This window comes from Hoplias malabaricus, chromosome 6 (assembly GCF_029633855.1).
Source record: "Hoplias malabaricus isolate fHopMal1 chromosome 6, fHopMal1.hap1, whole genome shotgun sequence".
Lineage (NCBI taxonomy): Eukaryota > Metazoa > Chordata > Actinopteri > Characiformes > Erythrinidae > Hoplias > Hoplias malabaricus.
Window position 1 is genome coordinate 41,067,431 of NC_089805.1, and position 24,233 is coordinate 41,091,663.

The following is a 24,233-nucleotide window of genomic DNA, read 5'->3' on the forward strand; positions in this document are numbered from 1 at the left end:
TAATGTGTCCTACAGAGGGAGTAGGGGGATATTTGGGATGGAGCCCAGGTCTCGACTAACGGCTGCCCTCCTGTTCGCCTTAACACAATTCTGTCTCCAATGAACGCTTTGCGGTCGTTATCTCTTCTGGGTATAGATATTTTAACGTGTTTGATTGTCAGATCTGCTTCCGCATCATCACACGGAGTGTCTTTTCTGTCAGTAAGTGGAATAAAAGCAGGATAAATCTGTTTTGTTACGTTCTGGTTGCTAACACGTGTTTACATCAAGTTAGTAACGTTTCAGCAGATTCATCCTAACTTTAACTTGGATAACTTTCATATTCTGCCATAACACGTGGTTAAACGCTTTTGAGAAGTTTGCTGAATATTGTCAATACATGTTTTAAATCCTTTAAAATATCCCCATGTTTTGTGTATGTTTTTCACTACGCACATGTGAAATTTACAGGGGAGTATCACCGATTTCTCAAAATTTCTCCATAACGACATATTTAAGGTGTAAACAGACACTCAAGAGTGGATTGTTGTTAAACGCGGTGTTCCTGAAACCTAGACAGAATTGTTTTCAGGTGTGGTGAATGTAGCAGACTTCTGAAAAGATAAATCATTCATAAATTCATCTTCTGCAAGTGCTTCAACCAGAATAGGGCGGGGGGGACTACTGACGTGCAGACTGACCAATTAAATGTTTACAGAGAAGGTTATCGACCAATAACGGTAGCTCTACAGTCAGACCGTCCAATCAGAAGATTTTAGGCTACTTCACCACGCCCCCTTTGCACTCAAGCGAACCAATCGGAGTAGGGGAGGGCGGGACTAGTTTGTGAACGAAACGCTTCTCGAAGTTCTATGTAAGCTCTAGAAAAACAAAATCCCGGATGTTTGTGAAATTCCGCCCGGACATTTTTTAAGTCTAAAAAAGAGGACATGTCCGGGTAAAAGAGGATGTCTGGTCACCCTATACAACACAACACTGGTGTCAGAAATGGGATTCCACTGATGAGGTGGCAGAGCTCCAGAGAATCCACAATGAATCCAAAGGCGAACATCATTACGGTGGCTAAGTGTTGAGCACGTTCGCCTCTCAGCGCTGGGATCTTGGGTTCAAGTCCCATCTGGGTGGAGTTTCCATGTTCTCCCTGTGTCTGCGTGGGTTTCCTCCCACAGTCCAAAAACATGGAGGGTAGGTGAATTGGCTTCTCTAATAACTGTCCTGGTGTGTGAGTGAATGTGAATTGAATATCCTAGTGCTCGATGCAGTCCTCCAGGTGGACGGTCGAGTATGCTGTGCGCGTTTAGCTGCTGCTTCTCACCAGTTTGTGTGTGGATTGAGTGTTCTGAGTATCTAGAAAGGCGCTATATATGTGTAACAATAAATAAATAAATAAAATAAAATAAAAATGATAGTTTCAGCTAGTGGAGTGAGAATGTGGACAGTTCCTCATTGGCACAAATGTCAGCGACTTTCACAGAACTCTGTATTGGGAAGTGCTGAGGGGTAGGACGGGGACATGGGAGACAAAGTGGGCAGAGAAATAGGAGACTCTGTGTGTTTCAGATCAGCAAAATAACTTATTCCAAATATATATGCCTGCTTTCAAGGTACAGATATGTTCTGACTCAAAAAATATGCTTGATGTAAACATGTTTCTCATGGAATTGAATTGCAGAGCAGAAAAACAGTGCCTTTGTACTTACAATGGAACATATACAATTGTGGGTAATTGCATTTCTCTCTGGTTGTTTACATTCAGAAGCTAAGTGTCTTCTAATGTGGAACGGCGTGTTTGAATGTAAAAACCGACTTGTTGTATATGTTTCTGAAGTGTGACTTGTTTGTAAGTTTTTATTCGCTGTTTGAATTACCACAGAAACTCATATGTAACTTGTGTTGTTTAGTTTTGTAGCACTTTCTGTAATGGTGTTAGCCTTCCTTTGAGTTTGGAAACATTCATTCATTCATTAATTCATTCATTGTCTGTAACCCTTATCCAGTTCAGGGTCACGGTGGGTCCAGAGCCTACCTGGAATCATTGGGCGCAAGGCAGGAATACACCCTGGAGGGGGCGCCAGTCCTTCACAGGGCAATACAGACACACACACACATTCACTCACACACTCACACCTACGGACACTTTTGAGTCGCCAATCCACCTACCAACGTGTGTTTTTGGACTGTGGGAGGAAACCCACGCAGACACAAGGAGAACACACCACACTCCTCACAGAGAGTCACCTGGAGGAAACCCATGTGGACACAGGGAGAACACACCACACTCCTCACAGAGAGTCACCCGTAGGAAACCCATGTGGACACAGGGAGAACACACCCCACTCCTCACAGAGAGTCACCCGGAGGAAACCCATGTGGACACAGGGAGAACACACCACACTCCTCACAGAAAGTCACCCGGAGGAAACCCACACAGACACAGGGAGAATACACCACACTCCTCACAGAGAGTCACCTGGAGTGGGAATCAAACCCACAACTTCCAGGTCCCGGAAGCTGTGTGACTGCGACACTACCTGCTGCACCACTGCACTGCCGAGTTTGGTAACATTTCCACCTGAAACGATATAAAGAAGTCTTTATTACCCACCTATGGAGCAAGAATAGAGCAATATCCTCAATTGGGTTCATGCTTTTCAATGCCTGGAGTCCTCTCCATTGTCTAAAAATACTCCAGATGCCTCAGTCATGAGGAGAGAGAGAGAGCCGGTTTAGGTTTTCACTCATTTACACACACTGGGGCTTAGTAAACACATCAGACTGCTGCAAATGCACTAGAGAGCAGCAATTGGTGAGGAAACAACTTCTGAATTTTATAAAAATGTTTGGTTGTTTTATTACAGTCGTGAATGTCGCCTTCAACCCAACATTGGCAGTGAACACACCCCCACACACAAATGCACTAGGGCTTGGGAGCGCACACCTCCACTTTTTCTTACAGTTGAGGGAATTGAAACAGCAACATTCCAGTCCCAAGCCGTCTTATGTTTATAGAATCAGGTTGATCTCACCTAATTTTACACTAAAACAACACAAGCTTGCCATTTCTAATGTTATTTTTGTATTTTTTTCTGTTTGATAGAGAACGATGTCTTGTTTCCAAGGAGATATAAACTTCTGTCCTGAATGTGGTAATATTCTCCCAGTCCCTGTGCTTCAGGATGTTATTACATGTCCTCGGTGCTCGTTCAAAATCCCTGTCCAAAGTGAGATTCCATTTTATCCCAGACATGTTTATTAGATGGTGTCATATGAGGATGTGTTATGACTTCCCTTGTCTCTTCAGAGCTTGCAGGGCAGGTGATCAAGTCGTCGGTGGTGTTCAATCCCTTGGTGCAGAGCTCCTCTACTGTAGACAATGAAGAGGACTCTGAACTCAAAGGCCCTGTGGTACGTTACCTTGTACTAGTATTATATTCTATTAACAGTGTGCTGAACTGAGATATATTAATCGTCCATAACCTCTTCTCCAGATTGACAGGAAATGTTCACGCTGCAATAAAGAGGGAATGGTTTACCACACAAGACAAATGAGATCAGCAGATGAAGGACAGACTGTGTTTTTCACATGTATACACTGCAGGTAACACTAAAAACAGCTCACGATGTGTGTTTCACTCGCTGAATGTTTGTGGACAGCTGAAGGGTATCAATAGGTAGTTTATCCCTCTTTGCTGAGAACAGATTCTACTCACCTTAGACGGGTTTACTCTAGATATTGACATTGTTTGGGTGGGGTATTTTAAAAAAGATGCAGAAATGAATGGCCTAGTCCACAGTGGGAGAATCTTAAAAAACAGAAGTTGAATCTTTTAATGAATTGTAATTGGTGTACTACTTAATATACTACTTCTTATTTGCTTGTTTGTGTTGCAGGTATCAAGAAAAGGAGGATTCATGAGTGTTGCTGTATCCATTCCTGTATGTTATATTGAAGAAATGTTTGCAAATTTAAAAGCCAGCAAAATCTACAGATAGAACTGGAGACACGTTTCAGTGTGCACAAACTTTGTATAGAAAGCGTATGTTTCAATAATAAAAATACACGATGTCTCCCATTTGTTCTTGATATTTTTGTTTGTATGATTTAACAGCTTGGGATAATGGCATAGTGAAATGCATACTTATCTGTTGTAAAAGTTATTTAATTCATTTAATCATTCATTATCTGTAAGCGCTTATCCAGTTCGGGGGCGGTGGGTCTAGAGCCTACCTGGAATCATTGGGCGCAAGGCGGGAATACACCCTGGAGGGGGCGCCAGACAGTCACCCGGAGCGGGAATCGAACCCACAACCTCCAGGTTCCTGGAGCTGTGTGACTGCGAAACTACCTGCTGCGCCACCATACCACCCAAGTTATTTAATTATTAATTAAAAAAAAACTACTGTTTAGGTTTGTTGACAATGTCAACATTTAGAATATATTCTATATCTTTCCAGTCAGGTTTAAAAGCCATATAAGGAGTTCAAGCCCTCCCTACATTGTGTAGAAAAATTATAAATTAAAATAAAATTATTGCAGTAGAGTTTATTAGCCAGTGGTCACTTTAAGTCCCTTTCTGGGCAAAGATTAAACCCTTAAATTGAAATATTAGGTATTTCACAGAAAAAAGTAATTAAAATACTTAAAAGATGTAACTCTTCTCCTTTGTCTACATGCAGTATGAAAACCCTGCCCCAAAAGTTGATGAGATTGCCCCCTTTGGGTTCATGATGTAAAAAACCAAAGCTGTTTGAATCCTTGAATCATTAAAGTTGCAAAGCAAAAATGCTCAGCCATGTTGTTAACATCTTATTTAATTTATGTTATGGTTTCTAGTGCATGGACATGTTAACTGTTCAGACACTTGATTTTCTGTGAAGGGGTGTTGGTAAATAAATATTAGCCTCTGGTTTTCCCTTAATTTTGATTGAGCTGTGTAAAATCTCTTTGTAAATTTATAAATAAATTTATAAAAAATAAATTTTAAATCTGTTTTAAAACCATGAATTTAAGTATTTTAATTTTGGCTATAGTTCAATATAAATAGCATTTTTAAAAAATTGTAGAAATGATAGGAATAAAATCTGTATGTGAAGACCCTGCCGTTGACGTCACTCAGTGAAAAAGCTGTCAGCCAATCAGAGAGCGCGGTTCTGTTGAGTCACATGACCTCACCAACATGGCTTCAGTACAGCGGCTCAATAGCGGTATGGAGGTGCTCTTCTGTGGACTTGAATTCATCTGTAATATCTTTTAATGAGGTAAATCCCTGTTAAAATATAAATCAAAACTCGTACACACTTTCAGAGCGCGCATTATGCCTCAGAGCTAATTACAGAATATTAATTTCAGTGAGTTAAAAGGCTGCTGGAGTTCAGTGTTCTCCACTGTTTACAGTTCCGAATATAAAATATGAAGCGTATAATATTCAGAAATAAATCAAAGAACTCCTCATGTAAGGCATTGTTTATGGTTTCTGTGTAATTATGGGTTTGTTTCGGGGAGGGTGTGGTGTGTTAAATGTTCTTTAAACTCATATATTACATTAAGTTAAAGAAACTAGTGCAGGATTCAAGAATAAGTTACAATTCTCTTCCAGTCATCGATTAAAACCCATAAAAATCTGGGTTCATACTAAACGATGTTTATAAATGAGCTATAAAATATTTAGAAAATTAGAAAAGAAATCCCAAATGTTTAAGAGATTACTCTACACCTTCATACACTTTAATTTCAGTGCATTGTTCAATAGATCTACAGTAAGTCCCCACCTCTATCTCCACCTGCCCCATCTCAAATTGTCTGTAACTTGAAAGCCGTGCTCTGAAATCTGAAGAGATTGGTTCCTTAGATTTGTGACATAATAAATCCTGTCTGTGTGAGTCCACCCATTTGAGACTGTTTTTATAACACTGCAGTTTCAAAGCAGAACCCATGGTGTTCCTTATTTCACAACACTTGATTTGGCCAAATATTGTCAAATGACATGACTTGTTTCTAACATATTTTCTATGAGGAACAGGATGCTTTGAAACACATCTGCACTTTTAATACACAGTTAACATTTATTGTTGAATTCAACATAATGATGATGAAAAAAATATTGTAAAATATGTCATTCGTTTTTTACATTTGTTTATTTTTCTTCATTATGTTCAATTCAATGGGCGACACGGTGGCGCAGCAGGTAGGTGTCGCAGTCACACAGCTCCAGGGACCTGGAGGTTGTGGGTTCGAGTCCCGTTCCAGGTGACTGCCTGTGAGGAGTGTGGTGTGTTCTCCCTGTGTCGGCGTGGGTTTCCTCCGGGTGCTCCGGTTTCCTCCCACAGTCCAAAAACACATGTTGGTAGGTGGATTGGAGACTCAAAAGTGTCCGTAGGTGTGAATGTGTGTGTGTCTGTGTTGCCCTGTGAAGGACTGGCGCCCCCTCCAGGGTGTATTCCCGCCTTGCACCCAGTGATTCCAGGTAGGCTCTGGACCCACCACGATGCTGAGCTAGATAAGGGTTACAGATAATGAATGAATGTTCAATTCAGAAACCTGCAGCGTAGGTTTTGTGCACATTAGTAGCTTCCATACGTGTTATGAATGTGTGTCCTACTCATTAAGTTACCATTAAACGGTTTACAATATTGGTTATAATAACTGTGTTAAGGATTAGTAATCCACATTTTTGCACATTGTCTGTTATGAAGGACTAGAAGATAAGGTCGTAGAGTGCTGTATATTTTTGGTGGGAGGGCTGATCTCAGAACAGTAGTCTAAAATCTCCAGTAACTTTGCTGTGCGATGCCAATGCATGGATCGAGTAGCCAATCCCATCTCTGTTGTTTTCACCTAGAGATCTTATCCAGTGCAAATCCACCACAGACGTTACTGAAGTGTTGTGGAAAAATGACATTACCCAGCTTCCCATGTGAAACTAATCCCGTCCGAGTAGGGCTTTTGTGATTCAGGAGTAATCCTCCAGCATCAGTGCTTCAACTCATATGCAATCAAATCCTATCCATGTTCCATCTAATCTTAAGTTCTTTCCATCAGAGTAGAAGCCGTTACTGCAGCACAGTAACTTGATTTCAGAAGATACACTGAAAACGCTTCTCTTCTACCTGCTTCTCTGCAGTTTTGATGTTTCCATGTCATCATCTTTGCATTTTCCAGTTTTTAGTTAGCTAAACTGGCATTGTAAAAAACTGTGTGAGGCAGTTGCCCCCAAAGCCAAGCTGTGAACTCATTCTTTATGTTGGATACATAATACATATCTTTGTTCTGTATATTCTTTTTGCAGAGCCTTTCATTAAACTGCTTGACTGTAAAGATGAAGCTCAGAGTGCAGTTGCAATGTAAGAATCTGCATGAATATCTGAAAGAACGGAGCCCAGACATTCTCGACCGACTCTACAACCATCCAGCAACATGCCTCGCTGTTTACAGGTTCAGATTTAGCACTGTGTAGAAATTGTTAGTCTTTACATTAATTTTGTCATCTCACATGCCTCTTAATGTTTGTAGCTGTCAATAAAATCAGTCAGACTAAGTGTATTTCTAGGAAGCGTCTGTTTAAAGACTAATTTTATGGATATTTTATTTAATTTATATTAATATTTACCTTTACCGAGTTTGATTTGGACTCTTGCCTAAGGAGTCTTTTCTAAATAGCATGGTGTGCCTGCCCAGGTGGATCAAATATCTCTTGTACCCTATTTGTCAAACCTCTGTTGTGCCCTATTTACTATGTAATGCACTATTTTGGGGTTTCATCCCTTTGTAGTGTTGTCCGATAACAATTTGTTGTCCAGCAAACAATTTTCAGTGCGCTCAAATAATAACTAACAAAGCACCATGTAGTGTACAAATGACCCTATTGGATTGTGGATACCCTGCACTGCATGAGATAGTGTCCATTTTCCATATTTTCCCGAATTCAGTTACCTGTAAAAACTATATATTGAATAATGTAGGGAATAGTGAGCAGTGAGCTATTTTGAATACAGCACTAATCTGTCAGATTGAGCAGCAGTGTTATCCACTACACTACAGCAATCAGTATCCATACAGCTGCTATGTTATGTTCTTTCCATTATTCACCAGTTTGCATGAATGAAACATGAACTTATGACACGACAGTAATTTTAATATGAAAAGTCTAGCTGTTTCAGCTCTATAGATGCCACTTTTCACTGATGTTGTGTGGGTGACTTTGTGTATAAAACTCTTTTTTTTATTGCACTTCAGGGAGCTCCCATCACTGGCAAAGAACTATGTTATGCGCATGCTGTTCTTGGATCACCCTTTACCACAGGCTGCCGTGGCTCTGTGGGTCAAAAAGGACAGTCAGAAGTGAGTTCTTGTACATAGTATTTGAAGGATTTTTTTGGCACTGGGTGCTGTGAAATGTCATGGTTCATTTTATATATTTACAGGCATTGTTTTAAACATTAGATATCCCCTTAACTCCCATTGCATTCTTTTTTTTGTACAGTTTTTATACAAACTCATGTACAGTTTTATACATACCATTGCAATAAACCAATCAAACAGAACAACATAAGTAGCTTGACACAACTAATATAATAATTGTTTTCTTTAAATTCAACACACAGTTCCACTTTTAATGACTGCAGCTGTCACAGAATCATTCAACACCTTTAGGACAAACATTTTTAGTACTTAGTAGAGCTCGTTTTTTTCTGTTATGACCTGCTGCAAATGCAAAGCTTAACCAGACACCGGCTTGTGGCAGCGGTTCTGATGAACGTTAGCCCTTTGCTAATGGGCAGTGGCCTCCAGTTCATTAATATTCCTGGGTTTGCGTGCTGCAACCGCCTTCTTCAAATACCACCAAGGATTTTCTATGGGGCTCAACCTGTTCCAGGATTTCTTCTGAAACCAAGCCTTGGTGGACTGTAGTATGCTTGGGATCATTGTCTTGTTGAAATATCCAACGACGTCCAGACTTCAGCTTCCTCACAGAAAGCATTCTCTCCTTGGATTTTTACAGACACTTGATATAATTAATTTTACAGCGATCTCTTAATCTTTTGGAGAACTCTCTTGATTTAGCCATATTTCTAACATGTAATCAAACATCACATTCAACAAACCCCGAGCCAGTCGAGGTATTTGATGTGGTTTATCTAAAGCAATTAATGAAGCCCTTGATTAGTTGCAGCAGGTGTGATTGAGACAACACTTTATTGGCAGATATCTGCTGTTATGATTTCTGTTTATTGTCTTCTGAGGCACAGTAGTCATTAGAAGTGGCAATTTGTGTTAAATTTAGAGAAACCCCTTGTAAAATTCTTTGCATTGATCTGTTAAAATATGCTTATTTGATTGGTTTATTTCAAACACCTTAAATTTTGCTAAAAACCTAATTTTTAATGGGGGCTGAATAGTTTTTGGTGGTATTCCTTGTTTGTGTAATTAGTTTATTGTTTTGTTTTTATGTTAAAACATATACCAAATCATTGTATTTGTTCTGCTAAATGGAGAAAGATTCCTATTTCACTTTTTTAATATGAGACATTCAAGGACTATGTTAAATATTTAATATCTTGGTTCATGACGGTCCTCTGGGTTTTCTGTTCTTATAGACCACAGTCCGATGCTTCATTCTTGATATATTTAGCATTTACTAATTTGTGCTGCTCTTTTCTAATTAGTTAAAATCCTATGAAATGGCACCAGACTGATTCGCTGAAATCATTTTTATCTGGAACCATACCAAGTTATAATCCCAAACTTGACCATGATAATGTACGTAATCAATAACACATTCCTCCTCTGGATGTTCCCTAGGGATCATGACCAGTGTGTTAGTGTGCTGACTGGACTCAGACTGTGGCACAACCAGCAGCTACAGGGCGGCCTCCAGGGCATCGTTCTGAACCCCGTGTTTAAAGACAACCTCAGGATAGCGCTGCTCGGAGGGTGAGAGCTGGTCTTATCAACCCTAGGGTCATAAAGCATTCACTAACTTAGAGATAAGTTTGGCTGATATGTCGGGTAAAAGGCAGTATACTTTTTCTTTCTTGGCATGTTCCTAGGGGTGGGTGAAATGGTTCTAAAATAATATGATATTTCAGGGTAACACTGAAAACACTGAAAAATATTTTATTAATTTGAAGAACAAAATGTGTTGTGACAAAATAAAGGTTACATTCTTATTGTAGTACTCAGTAGATAAAAACCAAACACAATGTTTAATATTTGGCTATTTTGTAAACAAAAATAACTGAACAAGATTCAGATGTTGTATAAAATATAGAATGTCAAATATACTGTAAATCTATAACAAACCTTAAAAGAAAATATAGTGCATGTTTATAAACAGTAAATGTAAACAAATACAAAATCACAGTGGCTATTGAGCTCTTCTCTGAGCATTGCCTTTCCTCGTTATCAACTGGTTGTTTCTGTTTCAGATTATTTGTGTTTCCCCTTTTTTGTTACAGGTATCTTTCATATATATTAAAACCCAATGCTAAGTTGCTCCCTTATTGAAACAAATTCCTCCACCACAGAGCCATTTTCCGCCGTACTTGCTGACCTGCCTTAACGACTCTCGTAATGAGCGTACTCAGGCGTAACTGCATTAAGTCATTTTGTAAACAAGTCAGAATATTGCCATTATCACATTGTGGATTTTTAAAATCGTTTTAAAAATTATATATATATTGATATTATTGTGAATCATAAAATATGGCACAGCCTCATCCATATCATTGCTGTCCAATTAGAAACATGTATTTCCTTTTATGTGGAGTTTTAGTTTACTACATCCTTTGAACAGCTATCCGTCACACTGCGTGAAAACATCGTGATGAATGGACCAATGGAAATACTCCAAAATCACTTGGAATTAAATATTTTACATTGACTTCCATTAAAAGTTAAGAAGGTTTTTCCTTCCCCTGTAAAGATAATATTTTGTATTGGACAAATTATTAGATATAACTTATTTTATATAAACATCTCTTGTCTACAGTAGAAATTACATAATTGGCAAATTCTAGTTTGTTAAAAACCTAATTTATATCTACATCCTCGCATTTAGGCTTCCTCCTGTCACATAGTACTACCGAACTCGTGTTTCCATCATGTGAAGGTCCTCTGCATCTTTTTAAACTGATGCTAATGCAACATTGTTGTTTAAAAGCATTGTTTGTGCTCAACACACTTGGAGGAGAACACCACACGACCAGTTCGCACAGTTTGCACATTGCTAATGCTACCTAGCAGAATAGCTCAGGTACAAAACTAAAACACATGAATATGTATATGCTGACTTACTTTAATGGGGGAATAGGGAACACATTGTTATTCTCCTCTTTCTCTGTCCTCCACCCTCCGTCTGGCAGTGGTAATGCGTGGGCAGATGAGGGCAGTAGTCTGGGTCCTGATCGTCATGCGAGGGACGTGGAGAGTCTGGATCGTTACGCGATGGAGCGATGGGAGGTGATTCTGCATTTCATGGTGGGCTCCCCCAGCTCAGCGGTCAGTCAGGACCTCGCTCAACTCCTCATTCAGGCTGGACTCATGAAGAGGTACAACACCGTCACACTGCGGAGTGCTTTGCAACAAAAAACAGACACAAGTTGTTATAAAAACAACAGAATTAACCATGCAACATATTTGTTAATCGTTTGTTTAATTTAAAGTGGTGTTTTTTAATTTTTTCAGCCATTTTTATTCATCCACTAGTGTCATGTCAGAAACTGCAAACCCAAATCGGATCAATCAAATCAAACCTGTGCCTGATTGAAGGGGAATAATTACATATCGTCGCCGTCCAATTAAAAACATGTATCTCCATTTTGTCGATTTTGAGTTAACTACATTTTTTTAACACAGCAGCGGTCTGTCACATCCTGTGAAAATTTCATGATGAACAGACCAATAGAAATGCTCCAAAATAGCCTGGAATGAAGTCTTTTTACATTCACTTCCATTGAAAGTTGAGAAGGTTTTTCCTTCTCCTATAAAGTTACTATTTTGGGAGATGCATGTTTTATTTGGACAGCGATGATATGGTGTACACTGGGTTAGATCTCTGTGACATTAAACAGTGTGCACATGATTATTATGCACATGTATCTGTGGTTCCAGCTGAGATAATGGCAGTAAAACAGCAATGATGTGTCTAAATGCTCCTTCTGTTTGTCTTAGTGAGGCTGGTGAAGCTCCGTGTATCACTTCAGCTGGATTTCAGTTCCTCCTGCTGGACACTGCCTCTCAGCTGTGGTACATCACTTTGCAGTACCTCAACACTGTGCAGGTTTGTCTGGCAGAGTGTGTCTCTTCTTCTGAATACTGTTAAAACCAGTCTTTTGCAGATTTTGTGGTTTCTTAAAGTGGCAAAAACTGTCCACAAAAGATAGCTAGATAGATACAGAGAGTGAAAACATTCCTTCAAAAGAGCAGTAGTGGTTTTAAAGCCTCATAATATACCCTTAACCAGAAGGAAAGTTGATTGATTGTATGTTGTTTTGATGTAACTGTTCAAAACAAAAGCCTGGAGTACTGAATGCATTCTCTTGATCATCTACCTTTATATAATGGAATGGTGGTGCCGTTTCTTTATACAGTTGATTCCCAGTGTAAGAACACAGAGGACCCCTGTGTACTGTTGAATTCTGAGGAATTAGGAGCGCTCGGAAAATCACACAGCTCCAGGGGCCTGGAGGTTGTGGCTTCAGGTCACGCTCCGCGTGACTGTCTGTGAGGAGTGTGGTGTGTTCTCCCTGTGTCTGCGTGGGTTTCCTCCAGGTGACTGTCTGTGAAGAGTGTGGTGTGTTCTCCCTGTGTCTGTGGGTTTCCTCCGGGTGACTGTCTGTGAGGAGTGTGGTGTGTTCTCCCTGTGTCAGTGTGGGTTTCCTCCGGGTGACTGTCTGTGAAGAGTGTGGTGTGTTCTCCCTGTGTCTGTGGGTTTCCTCCGGGTGACTGTCTGTGAGGAGTGTGGTGTGTTCTCCCTGTGTCAGTGTGGGTTTCCTCCGGGTGACTGTCTGTGAAGAGTGTAGTGTGTTCTCCCTGTGTCAGTGTGGGTTTCCTCCGGGTGACTGTCTGTGAAGAGTTTGGTGTGTTCTCCCTGTGTCAGTGTGGGTTTCCTCCGGGTGACTGTCTGTGAGGAGTGTGGTGTGTTCTCTCTGTGTCTGCGTGGGTTTCCTCTGGGTGACTGTCTGTGAGGAGTGTAGTGTGTTCTCTCTGTGTCTGCGTGGGTTTCCTCCGGGTGCTCCAGTTTCCTCCCACAGTCCAAAAACACACGTTGGTAGGTGGATTGGTGACTCAAAAGTGTTCGTAGGTGTGAGTGAATATGTGAATTTGTGTGTTCCCCTGTGAAGGACTGGCACCCCCTCCAGGGTGTATTCCCGCGTTGCGCTCAATGATTCCAGGTAGACTCCGGACCCACCGCGACCCTGAACTGGATAAAGGTTACAGATAATGAATGAATGAATGAAGAATTGATAAAGGGGCTGTTATTGCAGCTTTGTTCTCCATTTGTGGACACATGAACTGGGAAATCAATTCTGAAATGTCATCTGAATGTTTACACCATTTGTTAAACTCCGATTGAAATAAAAATACATACGTTTGCTTTAATTTAGACCCTTTTGCAAGTAACAGCCTGTATCTTACCACTGTGCCTTTATTCTTTCAGTCTAGAGGGATGGACCTTGTGGAGATTCTTTCCTTCTTGTTCCAGTTGAGTTTCTCCACTCTCGGCAGGGTTAGTAGAAAACATTTTTCATTTCAGGGATCTTCTTTTTATTAGGTACTTTTTAAGTTACAAGGTGAAAGGGAATGTAAATCAAACTAATCAGCAATTTCTCAGCTACCATTACATACCGTGTCCTAATTAGAGTAAGAAAAAAAAACATGCACCATTGTGTTCCATGAAGAAAGCAAGTCTGTAGTTGATTTCTCTTTGCTTTTCCCTTCTACAGGACTATTCGGTGGAGGGCATGAGTGAGTCTTTGCAGACATTTCTGCAGCACCTGCGAGAATTTGGCCTGGTTTTCCAGAGAAAGGTTGGTCAGGTTGGAGAGAGAGAAAAAAACATACTCGCACACAATGCTTTGCACACCCTCACTCACCCACCTCCTCATTCATTTCTTAACCCACTCACCCAGCTATTCTCTCTAGCTGTCCATCACTCACACTCAACTCATTCCATGTGTCCCTTCCTCCCTTCCTCCCTCCCTCATGCATTCTGTCTGTTCCTTACACCAGTGTTTCTCAAATCTGGTCCTGGAGGCACCCTGTCCTGCACCTTTTAGAGGTTACCCTGCTTTTACACACCCACTGCCACTCTGAAAGTTCTTGTTCTTTGGTTGAATCAGGCGTGTTGTGGGGGGAAGGGAAATCAATAAGTGTGCAGGGCAGTGTGCCTCCAGGACCAGGGATGAGAAACACCGCCTTACACGCTGCCTTACACCTTCGCACGCTCACGTTTCCCAAGCATTAGGGGGTGCTGTATCGGTGCTTTATTTGAGTGATGTCTCAGTGTGTCCATGTTATGTCATGCACATTCTCCTATTTTTGCAGAGAAAGTCGAGGAGGTATTACCCTACACGGTTGGCTATAACTCTAGCTGCAGGTGTCACTGCTAACCCTGCATCCTCCTCCTCATCCTCCTCAGGTCTGAGCTCCACACCAGGGTCAGGAGACTCTGGCTTCATTGTGGTTGAAACCAACTATCGGGTATATGCTTACACAAGTAAGTGTAAAACTACAGTCAAAAACACACATTGATAGGCGGACTGGTCATGCAAAAGTATCGAAAGGTGTGGAGTGTATGGTGCCCCTGTAATGGACTGGCACTCTGTTCAGTCTGTGTTCCTCCTGCCTAATGCCCAGTGATTTTAATGGACCCACTGTAATCTTGAACTGAATAATCAATTACAGACTATAAACTAATGAATGAAATGTTTCCTGAGTGACTCTGCATTGGCCTTATCACTGTTGATGCCTCAGTCATATGAGTCCAGGAGCCTGAGAGAACACATCTGGCTTTTCTCTGGGGGGGGCTGGGATAGCCACACTTCTCATTTCAGTGTGTGCAGCGCAAGGCAGGCGTGTTTCTCTCAGCTGCAGTTGGCGCACTTATTGACCTGTTCAAAAGCATTGCATTAGTAAAAATTCAAATGGAGGCTGTGGCTGGTTTCATGTGTTTCTCAGAGGAAGCACAGGCTTGCCTTCACCCTCCTGGGTCAGTGGCATGAGTGAGTAAATGAGGGAGTCCTAGAAAATGGGGTGGAATTGGTTACGAAGAAAGTTACCAGCCACTCCCAGCTAGTAGACCTCCAGCTTGAGAACCTTCACCTGAAGGTCAGTGACAGATTCAGAGATCTGTATTTTTTCTCCTCCATTTTTCAAGTTTTGCAATCATTTTTGGGATAAAAATGCCCAGCATATCAATGAAGTTAGAATTTTTATGCAAATGAAAGCATCCAATTCAATCCCTGCATGTGTTGTTAGTGCTGCGGGCATCCAGAATGGTCAAACACATTTCAGATAATATAATATAAGATATATATTAAGATAATATGAATACATAATAAACAAACAAACAAATAAATAAATAATTGTAATTGAAAATAATGCTGTAGTTGTGAAACTGTCTTAAAGGCTGGCAGTTGGCAGGAAGGGAAGCCAATGCAGGTGTCTGTTAGCTGACATTGTTGCACAGGGGTTTTGTCCTTCAAGGGTGTTGAGGTCCAGTGATGTTGCATTATCAGCCGTCTGAAAAGACAGGGTTTTGTGCGTGTGTCTGCGTGTGTGTGCGCGTGTGCATATGAGGATGGACATGTTAATACTTAAACCAGCACTTATCTTGCAGCTTTTAAAGACATTAGATTGTGCTCATCTCTTATTTTATCTGACATTCCGACAAAGCGGAGTAGGTGGGCATTGTGTAACTAGGTATCCGTACTGGTGTTTGAAAATGGGTGAAGAGAAATGTTCTTTTGTAAGTCGCTCTGGATAAGAGGATTTAATAAATGCCCTAAATGTAAATGTTAGCCTCAATCTTGTTAGCATGGTGTAACTGCAGGAGACCCAGCTTTAGGTGGAAGTAGGCTACACCTAACTGGAACAGGAAGCAAATGTGTTTTAATTTTTATTCATTTATTTGCTAGCCATTCTACGCTAAAGTTTTTTTTAGATGTATGTTATATTAGCTAATAGTAATAAATAGTTTAATTGCAATATAAAATTTTGCCTTTATTTCTGTCTGCCCTGGCTTTTTTTTCCTGAGCCTTTTAAATGTCAGTGCTGAACTGAAGAACAGTAAGTGCTTATTATAGTTGCACCGAACATAAAACGCAGATCATTTTGTGTCTCTTTTTTAGACTCTGAGCTGCAGATAGCTCTGGTTGCTCTCTTCAGTGAGATGCTCTATCGCTTTCCTAACGTTGTTGTAGCCCAAGTCACCAGAGAGTCTGTGCAGCAGGCTATTGCTAACGGCATTACTGCACAACAGGTAAGAGACACTGCATTTAAAGTGTTTTCTAGTTCCAGAAAGTTGGTAAGCTGTGCAAAATGTAAATAAAAACAAATGGTATAGGGTGTAAATGTTTTAAACCATATTTTTATTTAAAGGCTTAGCACCAGCTATATGAAAGTGTCAAACAAATAAATTTCGCCTGTTTTAGTTGGTGTTAGTTAACGTTAGCTTGACTCGCTAAACTCGGTGGCTCAGATTATACTCGGCTACGTAGCTGCATTACGGAGGTTTATAGTGTCGGATGAGTTCGAGTTCGACTTTGATCACATTTACAATAATAATGGTACCTCTACATTTGAGTTTAGCTTATTGCTAGGCTATTGTCATGAATAATGTTGGTTATTTAGCGAGCTAGATACTGTCATAACAGTCAGTCATAACGGTGTTTTACCGCGGCGTTGTTCAGCTGTTGTCCACCAGTGACGTCACGGTCGCGTTCAAGAATTTCCGTAGCGAGCTCGGGTTTTTCTGTCAATTTAATAAAATTGTCAGTTTTAAAGTAAATTAAGCTGCTATTTTCATTTTAATTCATACTTATATATGTCAGTAACTACAATAATGTGAAATATTCATGGAGGTCCATTAAGTGGTGCTTAGCCTTTAAGAATAATACATCGACATTATTTAAAGTTAAAACTGAGAAAGTTTGTTTTTGAAAAAATATTTGAAAATTTATATTTCACGAATTAAAAAAAATGGTTCAGGGTCATGTTTACCACTGTGTTGCATCACTTCATTTAACAACACTCTGTAAACATTTGGGAACTAAGGAGACCAGTCGCTGTAGTTTTGAAAGTGAAATATTTTGCCATTTTTGCTTGATATAGAATTTTATCTGCTCAACAACATGGGTTCTCTATTATAGTCCATCTTGTTTCATAATGCACTAGTTGTTTTACGTGGGTGACAATTTGAGACTAGTTTAGTACCCGGACACTTTTACTAATGAACCCTGCTGTTGCAGTCCATGCAAAATGAAGATTGGCCTTCTCGTACTGACATTGTCCGGATTGGAACATTTTGGTCCAATACCTGACAATATCATTCTGCATTAAAGTTGCCGTCAAAGATGTGCAAGTCACTCATGTCATGTGCTGGGTTTTGAACTGTGCGCTTACAACTCGCTGAATGGTCCCCTATTAACCCAGACGATGCGGCATCCAGCTTCCCAGCTTTTACGTTAATGGAGTTTTTTTGGACGTAGTAACTACTTCATATATAAGTTCTTTATAGCTATTTAGAAGTTGTCAGACTGAGACAGTTTAGTGTTCCCTTTAAAGATAATTAGTGATAATTTGATATAATTTAATTAATATATTATTGGGGCTGCTTTTGTTCCCTGTGCTCTGTAGATCATCCACTTCCTGAGGACAAGAGCACACCCAGTTATGCTCAAACAGGTAGCTTCAAAGTATTTTCCTTTAATTCTCACAAGATTTATCTCATCTGCTTGAAGAAAGAAAGCTCTATTTTTTCCACCTTTAGTGAAATAAAACAAAATATTTCTCTCTCTTTGATTTACTCTATTTGTCAGACTCCAGTGCTTCCCCCAACTATCACAGACCAGATCAGACTGTGGGAGCTTGAAAGAGATCGGCTGCAGTTTACAGAAGGTACGATGGCTTCTATCAAAAGCGTTGCCAAATCATGTGTGAAGTCTTACTTTACACATGCTAAGCAGACTAGCTGACAAACTGTGCTTGCCATAATAATATACGGCAGAACCGTCCAGCTGTGGGGTGCTCATAATAAATGCTACAAATAAATAATACGCGTTATGCTCTGCTGACAATTACTGGAAGGAAAGTTGGGATAAAAGTTCTTATAGTGTAAGATAAAGGGGCTCTTTTTTAAAACAAAATGTCATGCAGTGGCAAAGATTTAAGAAAAGAGCATTTTTTTTATGCAAAATATATAATGCATCCCACTGTAAGCTTAGGAGTAATAACACAGTTAATGTGCTTTGATGATAAGCACATTTACTTACATTCTACCTAAACTCACAGTTGTAACAGCCAAACCATCCTCTTTAACACCAAGCCCAGCCACGAAGACATAAAGCTGAGCACAGGACACAAAAAATCTGGGTCCCTAGCATTTAAAATCCACCGTGTGCCTTCAGTTAGTTACCATGGAGACTTGAGAATCGAGGAAACATTCATTCAGGTCCGTGAGAATGATACAGCTGTCAACAGATCATGTGTGTATATGAACTATAGCGTACTCCAGATTTGTTTTTCAAGGGGTAGATTGGTACAAAAGATCCCCTGTGTTTGTTCAATAAGCCAAGACATATTTGGCGTCCAATATCTTCTTCTTTAGATTTGCACTGGAGCTGCCATAAAAATGAAAGCTTGTACACCACCAATGAGCACTGTGCTGCTTTGGCTGCATGCCTAAATGATAATACACTTGCCTGGAAACCATGCCAAATTGTTAAATAATCTCTAATAGACTTGCTGTTGTATTTGACAGTGTGTGAAATATATAAACATGGACTAAGTTCAGGCTTCAATATTTAGCTTTGTTCTTTACTCTGTCTTATGGTGATTTTCCACCACATGTTACCTACTCAACTCGGCACTGCTTTCCCATTAGGCAAATTTTGATTAGTCTCTGCTCACATTTAGTTTTAAATGAGCCGAGTAGGAAATAAAATGTGATGTGTAGAGTGACCAGATCTGAGATGGTAAAAAAGAGGACACGTCCCAGGGGGGAAGGGGACGACTACTGACGTGCAGACTGACCAATTAAATGTTTACAGAGAAGGTTATCGACCAATAACGGTAGCTCTACAGTCAGACCGTCCAATCAGAAGATTTTAGGCTACTTCACCACGCCCCCTTCTCACTCAAGCGAACCAATCAGAGAAGGGGAGGGCGGGACTAGTTTGTGAACGAAATTTCTCGAAGTTCTATGTAAGCTCTAGCAAAACAAAATCCCGGACTTTTTTTAAGTCTAAAAAAGAGGACATGTCCGGGTAAAAGAGGACGTCTGGTCACCCTAGTAGTGTGTAAACCTTGCAAAGCGCTGATTGGCTAATGCAGACAAAATGCAGACATCCAGCACAAACTAGCCATTTCTAAAATCTCCAAGCTACAGCAGAAATTACGTTGTTATGTCAGACTCAGATGTTACTTAGATTGGTAGCTGAATAAAAAAAAAAAAGAAACAACAGCAAGTGCTGGACTGTGCAACGAGGAACAAAAAGACTACTGATCTGTAAGAACTGACGTGTGAAGCTGTGTTCTGTCGTATTAAAAAAAAACATCCATCCATCCATCCATCCATTATCCACCGCTTATCCGGGTCCGGGTCGCGGGGGAAGCAGTCGGAGCAAAGAAACCCAGACCTCCCTCTCCCCAGCCACTGACTCTAGCTCCTCCGGAGGTATACCGAGGCGTTCCCAGGCCAGTCGAGACATATAGTCTCTCCAGCGTGTTCTTGGTCTGCCCCGGGGCCTCCGCCCCGTTGGACATGCCCGGAACACCTCACCAGGAACACCTCACCAGGAGGCATCCGAACCAGATGCCCGAAAAAACAAAAAAAAAAACAAACATGACACGTGATTACACAATAAGAAAAAAGTTATTAACTTTACCACTGCCGTTGTTTTGTTTCTCAAAGCCCAAGGTTCCCTTTAGAGATGACATTATGTGACATTACCAGCCACATTTGGAGCTGTGGAAAAGTGTGTACGCACTGAAATGTGTAGAACAGTGCCCAGCCAAGCCGTGTAGGTACCAAGCAACGGAAAAGCGCCATTAAATGAGTAGCAGATGCCAGAAAAACACTTTTTTTTCTTGAATATCGATGTCAAATATATTTGAGTATCATCTGTCAATAATCCTTTATCTCTTCTTTAAAAACTATGATACACCCATATTCTAGACTTGCATTTTTTGTATAATATTACCATCATTATTTGTCACAAAAAGCAGTAATTTGTTTGATTTTTAGCTTTGATATGCTCCATAAAAGGAACATATTTATTGAATAGATTATAGATTAATAGATTATATGATAAGGCAGCACAGTGGCGCTGCAGGTAGTGTCACTGCCACCGCTCCTGGGTGCTGGGGTCTTGGGTTCAGGGTCTGTGTGGGGGGATTCAGCTCTCCCTGATAGTTCTCCCTCTAGGACATAATATAAAGAATATTATAATGCACAACATCTGATAGAACCATCACATATTTCATAAGCATTTGACCTCTGGACATGGAGGTTTAGAATAATGGTATTACGATTGATTTATCTGCTGCAGTGTAAAGTGGTAAATGCCACACTGCACACGGAAACAATTTGGTCAAAGACTAACTGAATATGTTCTCGGAATGACTCTTCAGTGAGCCTGGAATCAAAGCCTGACTCATAAAAGCTCCTAGGTAGATTGAAGTCTCTGCTAGACTTGCTCTTTTTACTCCTGAATGACATCCTCTGACCTATGAATGTCAATGGCACTCAGGCGTATGTGAGCGATAATAAGCATTTTCACTGATGTGCCTTTAATGGTAATCCAGAGACTGTTGAAAGCTACTCCATTCTCTTCTCCCTCCTGAGTTCACTCACTCTTTCCTTCACTCTTTGTTTCAGGAGTATTGTACAACCAGTTCCTGTCACAAGCTGATTTTGAGGTTCTGCGGGACAGAGCTCAGGTTGGTAACTAAATTTATCCTTCGCTCTTCCTTCCAGGGGATTCATCACGCTCTGCAGATGCTTTCTTCTCTGCTTTCTTCCATGACCTTCTGTAGACTTTCAAAATCGTCCCTTGCAGCCTTTTTTGACTCGCTTTTGCTGATTCCACAGAGTTTTTGATATTTACATGAGGTTCTGATGTGAAATAGTTAATTGCAAAGAAGCACATTTCTTTACCGTGGTGGTGATTGGAACCATGGTTTGCAATTATAGCCATTTTATTTAAAGGTGCAAACATTTCATGTTCAGCCATGACCCCATCCTCCCATCGAGTACACACAAACAATGGAAATCAACAACATATCATGGCTTCTCCAGCCTGTAATTCATTTAACTTTATGTACACATCAGGTTATTACACATAAAGGGACCTTTGGCAGCCCTTAGGGTTAGGGTTTCTCTGTGTCACTCTCCCTCTTGTCTGTCTGTCTGTACACACACACACAGACTGAATGATCACTGGATTAATCCCCGTTTATACTTCTGCATCAACCCTATGCCGTAGGCAACGCGCCAACGCTAACACTACGCCGTAGCCTACGGTGTAGCCTGACACGCACCTCTCCAGAAATGTAACTACCCGTCACATTGACGCCGACCGCAACGACTGCGATTGTTCAGAAGTCAGACGGCCATTGTTAATGCAGAACCAAAGAAGTAAAGGAACATGAACTCGTCTCCTTGACACACAGAGACGCAGAGCAGCACATTCATAGCGAGAAATTTCATCAGACATGGTGTGGGTGCCAGGGATGAATAAAAATGTTGAACAAAGGAAAAATACTGACATCTCCGGAAAAAAATAACCCAAGTGATACTTCATGGGAAAATGCCTGTTGCACCAAATTCTGTGTTAAGTTTTCTGACCCTTGAGGGCACTACGTCATAGCCTTGGCAGCTGCTGTCAGAATTTGTGACCCCCACTGAATCTCCATATAAACCTTATAAACATTCATATTTAAGTACATTTATGTAATTAATATTCAGTGGGGTCACAAATTCATATTCACAACTGTCAAATTGTGACTCCTATGCTGGACATGAATTAGCGCCCTCTGGGGTCACAGAACTCGGCGGTCATAGAAGGCAGTATAACAGTCGGTGTATCTACACTCGTTGTCCATTTTATGAGCTCCACTGCTGGACTGAAAATGCCAACCAAAAATATCCACCCAACAGTGTCTTGTGTCCACTGATGACTAAAGAACAACCAACACAAACTGTGCAGCAACATAGTCTTTACAACTGCAAAGTATAAGTAGGTGTGTTTTACAGAATGGATAGTGGGTGGACACTGATTAAAAACACAACCGGCACTGCTGTGTCTGATCCACCCGAACCAGCACAGCACATACTAACACACCACAACCATGTCAGTGTCACTGCTGCGCTTAGTATGATCCACCACCAAAATCATCACCAAATCAGACACAGGGAGAACACACCACACTCCTCACAGACAGTCACCCGGAGGAAACCCACGCAGACACAGGGAGAACCCACCACACTCCTCACAGACATTCACCCGGAGGAAACCCACGCAGACATAGGGAGAACACACCAAACCTCTCACAGACAGTCACCCGGAGCGGGACCTTTACCCACAACCTCCAGGTCCCTGGAGCTGTGTGATTGTGACACTACCTGCTGCGCCACCGTGCCACCCTATATATATTATTATTTTTTTATATTATTTTTTGTGTGCACGTGTGTGTGTATGTAAAAAATTGTTGGAGAAACTTCTAAGTGCTCTCATAAAACTACATGTATGACGTCAATCAGCACATTTCCCTGAGAGCATTTAGAGGCATTTAAACTACATTAACTTCAGGCATTTGTTTGAACAAGTCTGTGAGTATATCACAGAGGAAACCACTCTGAATAATTGTACCGTATATATTAACCATTTAATTATGCTGACATTTTGAAGGGTTGATTCCTCTTTAGGAAAATGTATGTGTTGAATGTAACCTGCATTTATGCATATTGACAGCTGCTCCTTTGTTTCTCTGCAGGGTTTAGGAGTGCTGGTGTGGCAGAATGTGCCTCACAGGGTTATGGTGGTCACTCCCCAAGGACACAGTGAGGTGAAGAGGTTTTGGAAGAGACAGAAGAGTCACACATAAATCACAAAAATTCAATTTGTACCTGGCATTAGCCTCTGTTCTGAGTGGTCTGACAGCAAAACATATCTGCTTATACCTGGAATTTCTGTGGGGCTTAAGAGCATTTCCAATGAGCCCTTATGGTTGGATTTTGTGACTGTGGTAGAGGGTACAACATCAGGGTTTTTTTGTTTGTTTGTTTGTTTGTTTTGGCTGCATTTGTTGTCATAAAATATCCACCAGGTTTGTCTAAATATACAAGCTGATGTAAACATTTATATCACTTAGATTGCTATTGCAGTTTATAAACCAACTGGAGAGGAGACCACTGAAGGGACACGGGTTAGCAGACATTTATTTGTTGATGCTGGTGAAAGATACATTATGCACATACACAATAAAATGTGGAGAAATCAACAGTTGTAATATGACCAGGGGCATCCAAACTTACAACTGGAGGTCATTGCCAGGTTAAATGAGGTCTAACTGGACAACAAATCTTACGTCCCAAAGTATCACCATGTCTCTCTGACATGAGTTTGAGTGTTTGCTTGGATTGCATTTCTGTTATAAAAATGTGCTTGTGAAATTAAAGTAATATTGATCCATTGAAACATGTCAGTTTGTGATTTTGATCTTTCTCTGTCTTATTGTTTCTTGTTTTAATGAGAGTCTCCAGTTCCCAAAGAACACATATCTAATGCCTTTTTATGAGATCAGTTGGAGAATTTATACGTGAATGAATCTAACATTTTAATAGACCTGTGCAATGGTTACGAAGGGCACTAAAATGGGGAAATTTGACTCATAACAGCAAGTGAATATTTAACAGTGCAATAAGGAATATTTTATAAAAAGTTTCAAAAAAGCCATTTACACATTTTCATATGGGATCCATAAACCCAGGCAAAGACCAATTCAAGTGCTC

The 24,233-nt window shown here is 40.5% G+C and overlaps 2 protein-coding genes across 2 annotated transcripts; both read left to right on the plus strand.

The window, feature by feature from the left end:
* The first annotated feature begins 22 nt into the window (after positions 1-22).
* On the plus strand, positions 23-4,877 carry polr1h (RNA polymerase I subunit H). Its single transcript, XM_066675920.1, has 5 exons — positions 23-201; positions 3,098-3,221; positions 3,302-3,405; positions 3,489-3,598; positions 3,892-4,877. The coding sequence occupies exons 1-5, from the start codon at positions 100-102 to the stop codon at positions 3,914-3,916; spliced, it is 465 nt and encodes a 154-aa protein (XP_066532017.1). The 5' UTR covers positions 23-99; the 3' UTR covers positions 3,917-4,877.
* Positions 4,878-5,130: 253 nt separating this feature from the next.
* Positions 5,131-23,908, plus strand: gtf2h4 (general transcription factor IIH, polypeptide 4). The gene is made up of 14 exons (XM_066675203.1): positions 5,131-5,259; positions 7,287-7,432; positions 8,234-8,338; positions 9,800-9,931; positions 11,362-11,547; positions 12,170-12,278; positions 13,659-13,727; positions 13,945-14,028; positions 14,546-14,717; positions 16,351-16,481; positions 17,858-17,905; positions 18,040-18,118; positions 21,099-21,160; positions 23,216-23,908. Exons 1-14 carry the CDS (start codon positions 5,164-5,166, stop codon positions 23,324-23,326), a joined length of 1,530 nt encoding a protein of 509 aa, XP_066531300.1. The 5' UTR covers positions 5,131-5,163; the 3' UTR covers positions 23,327-23,908.
* The last annotated feature ends 325 nt before the right edge of the window (positions 23,909-24,233 follow it).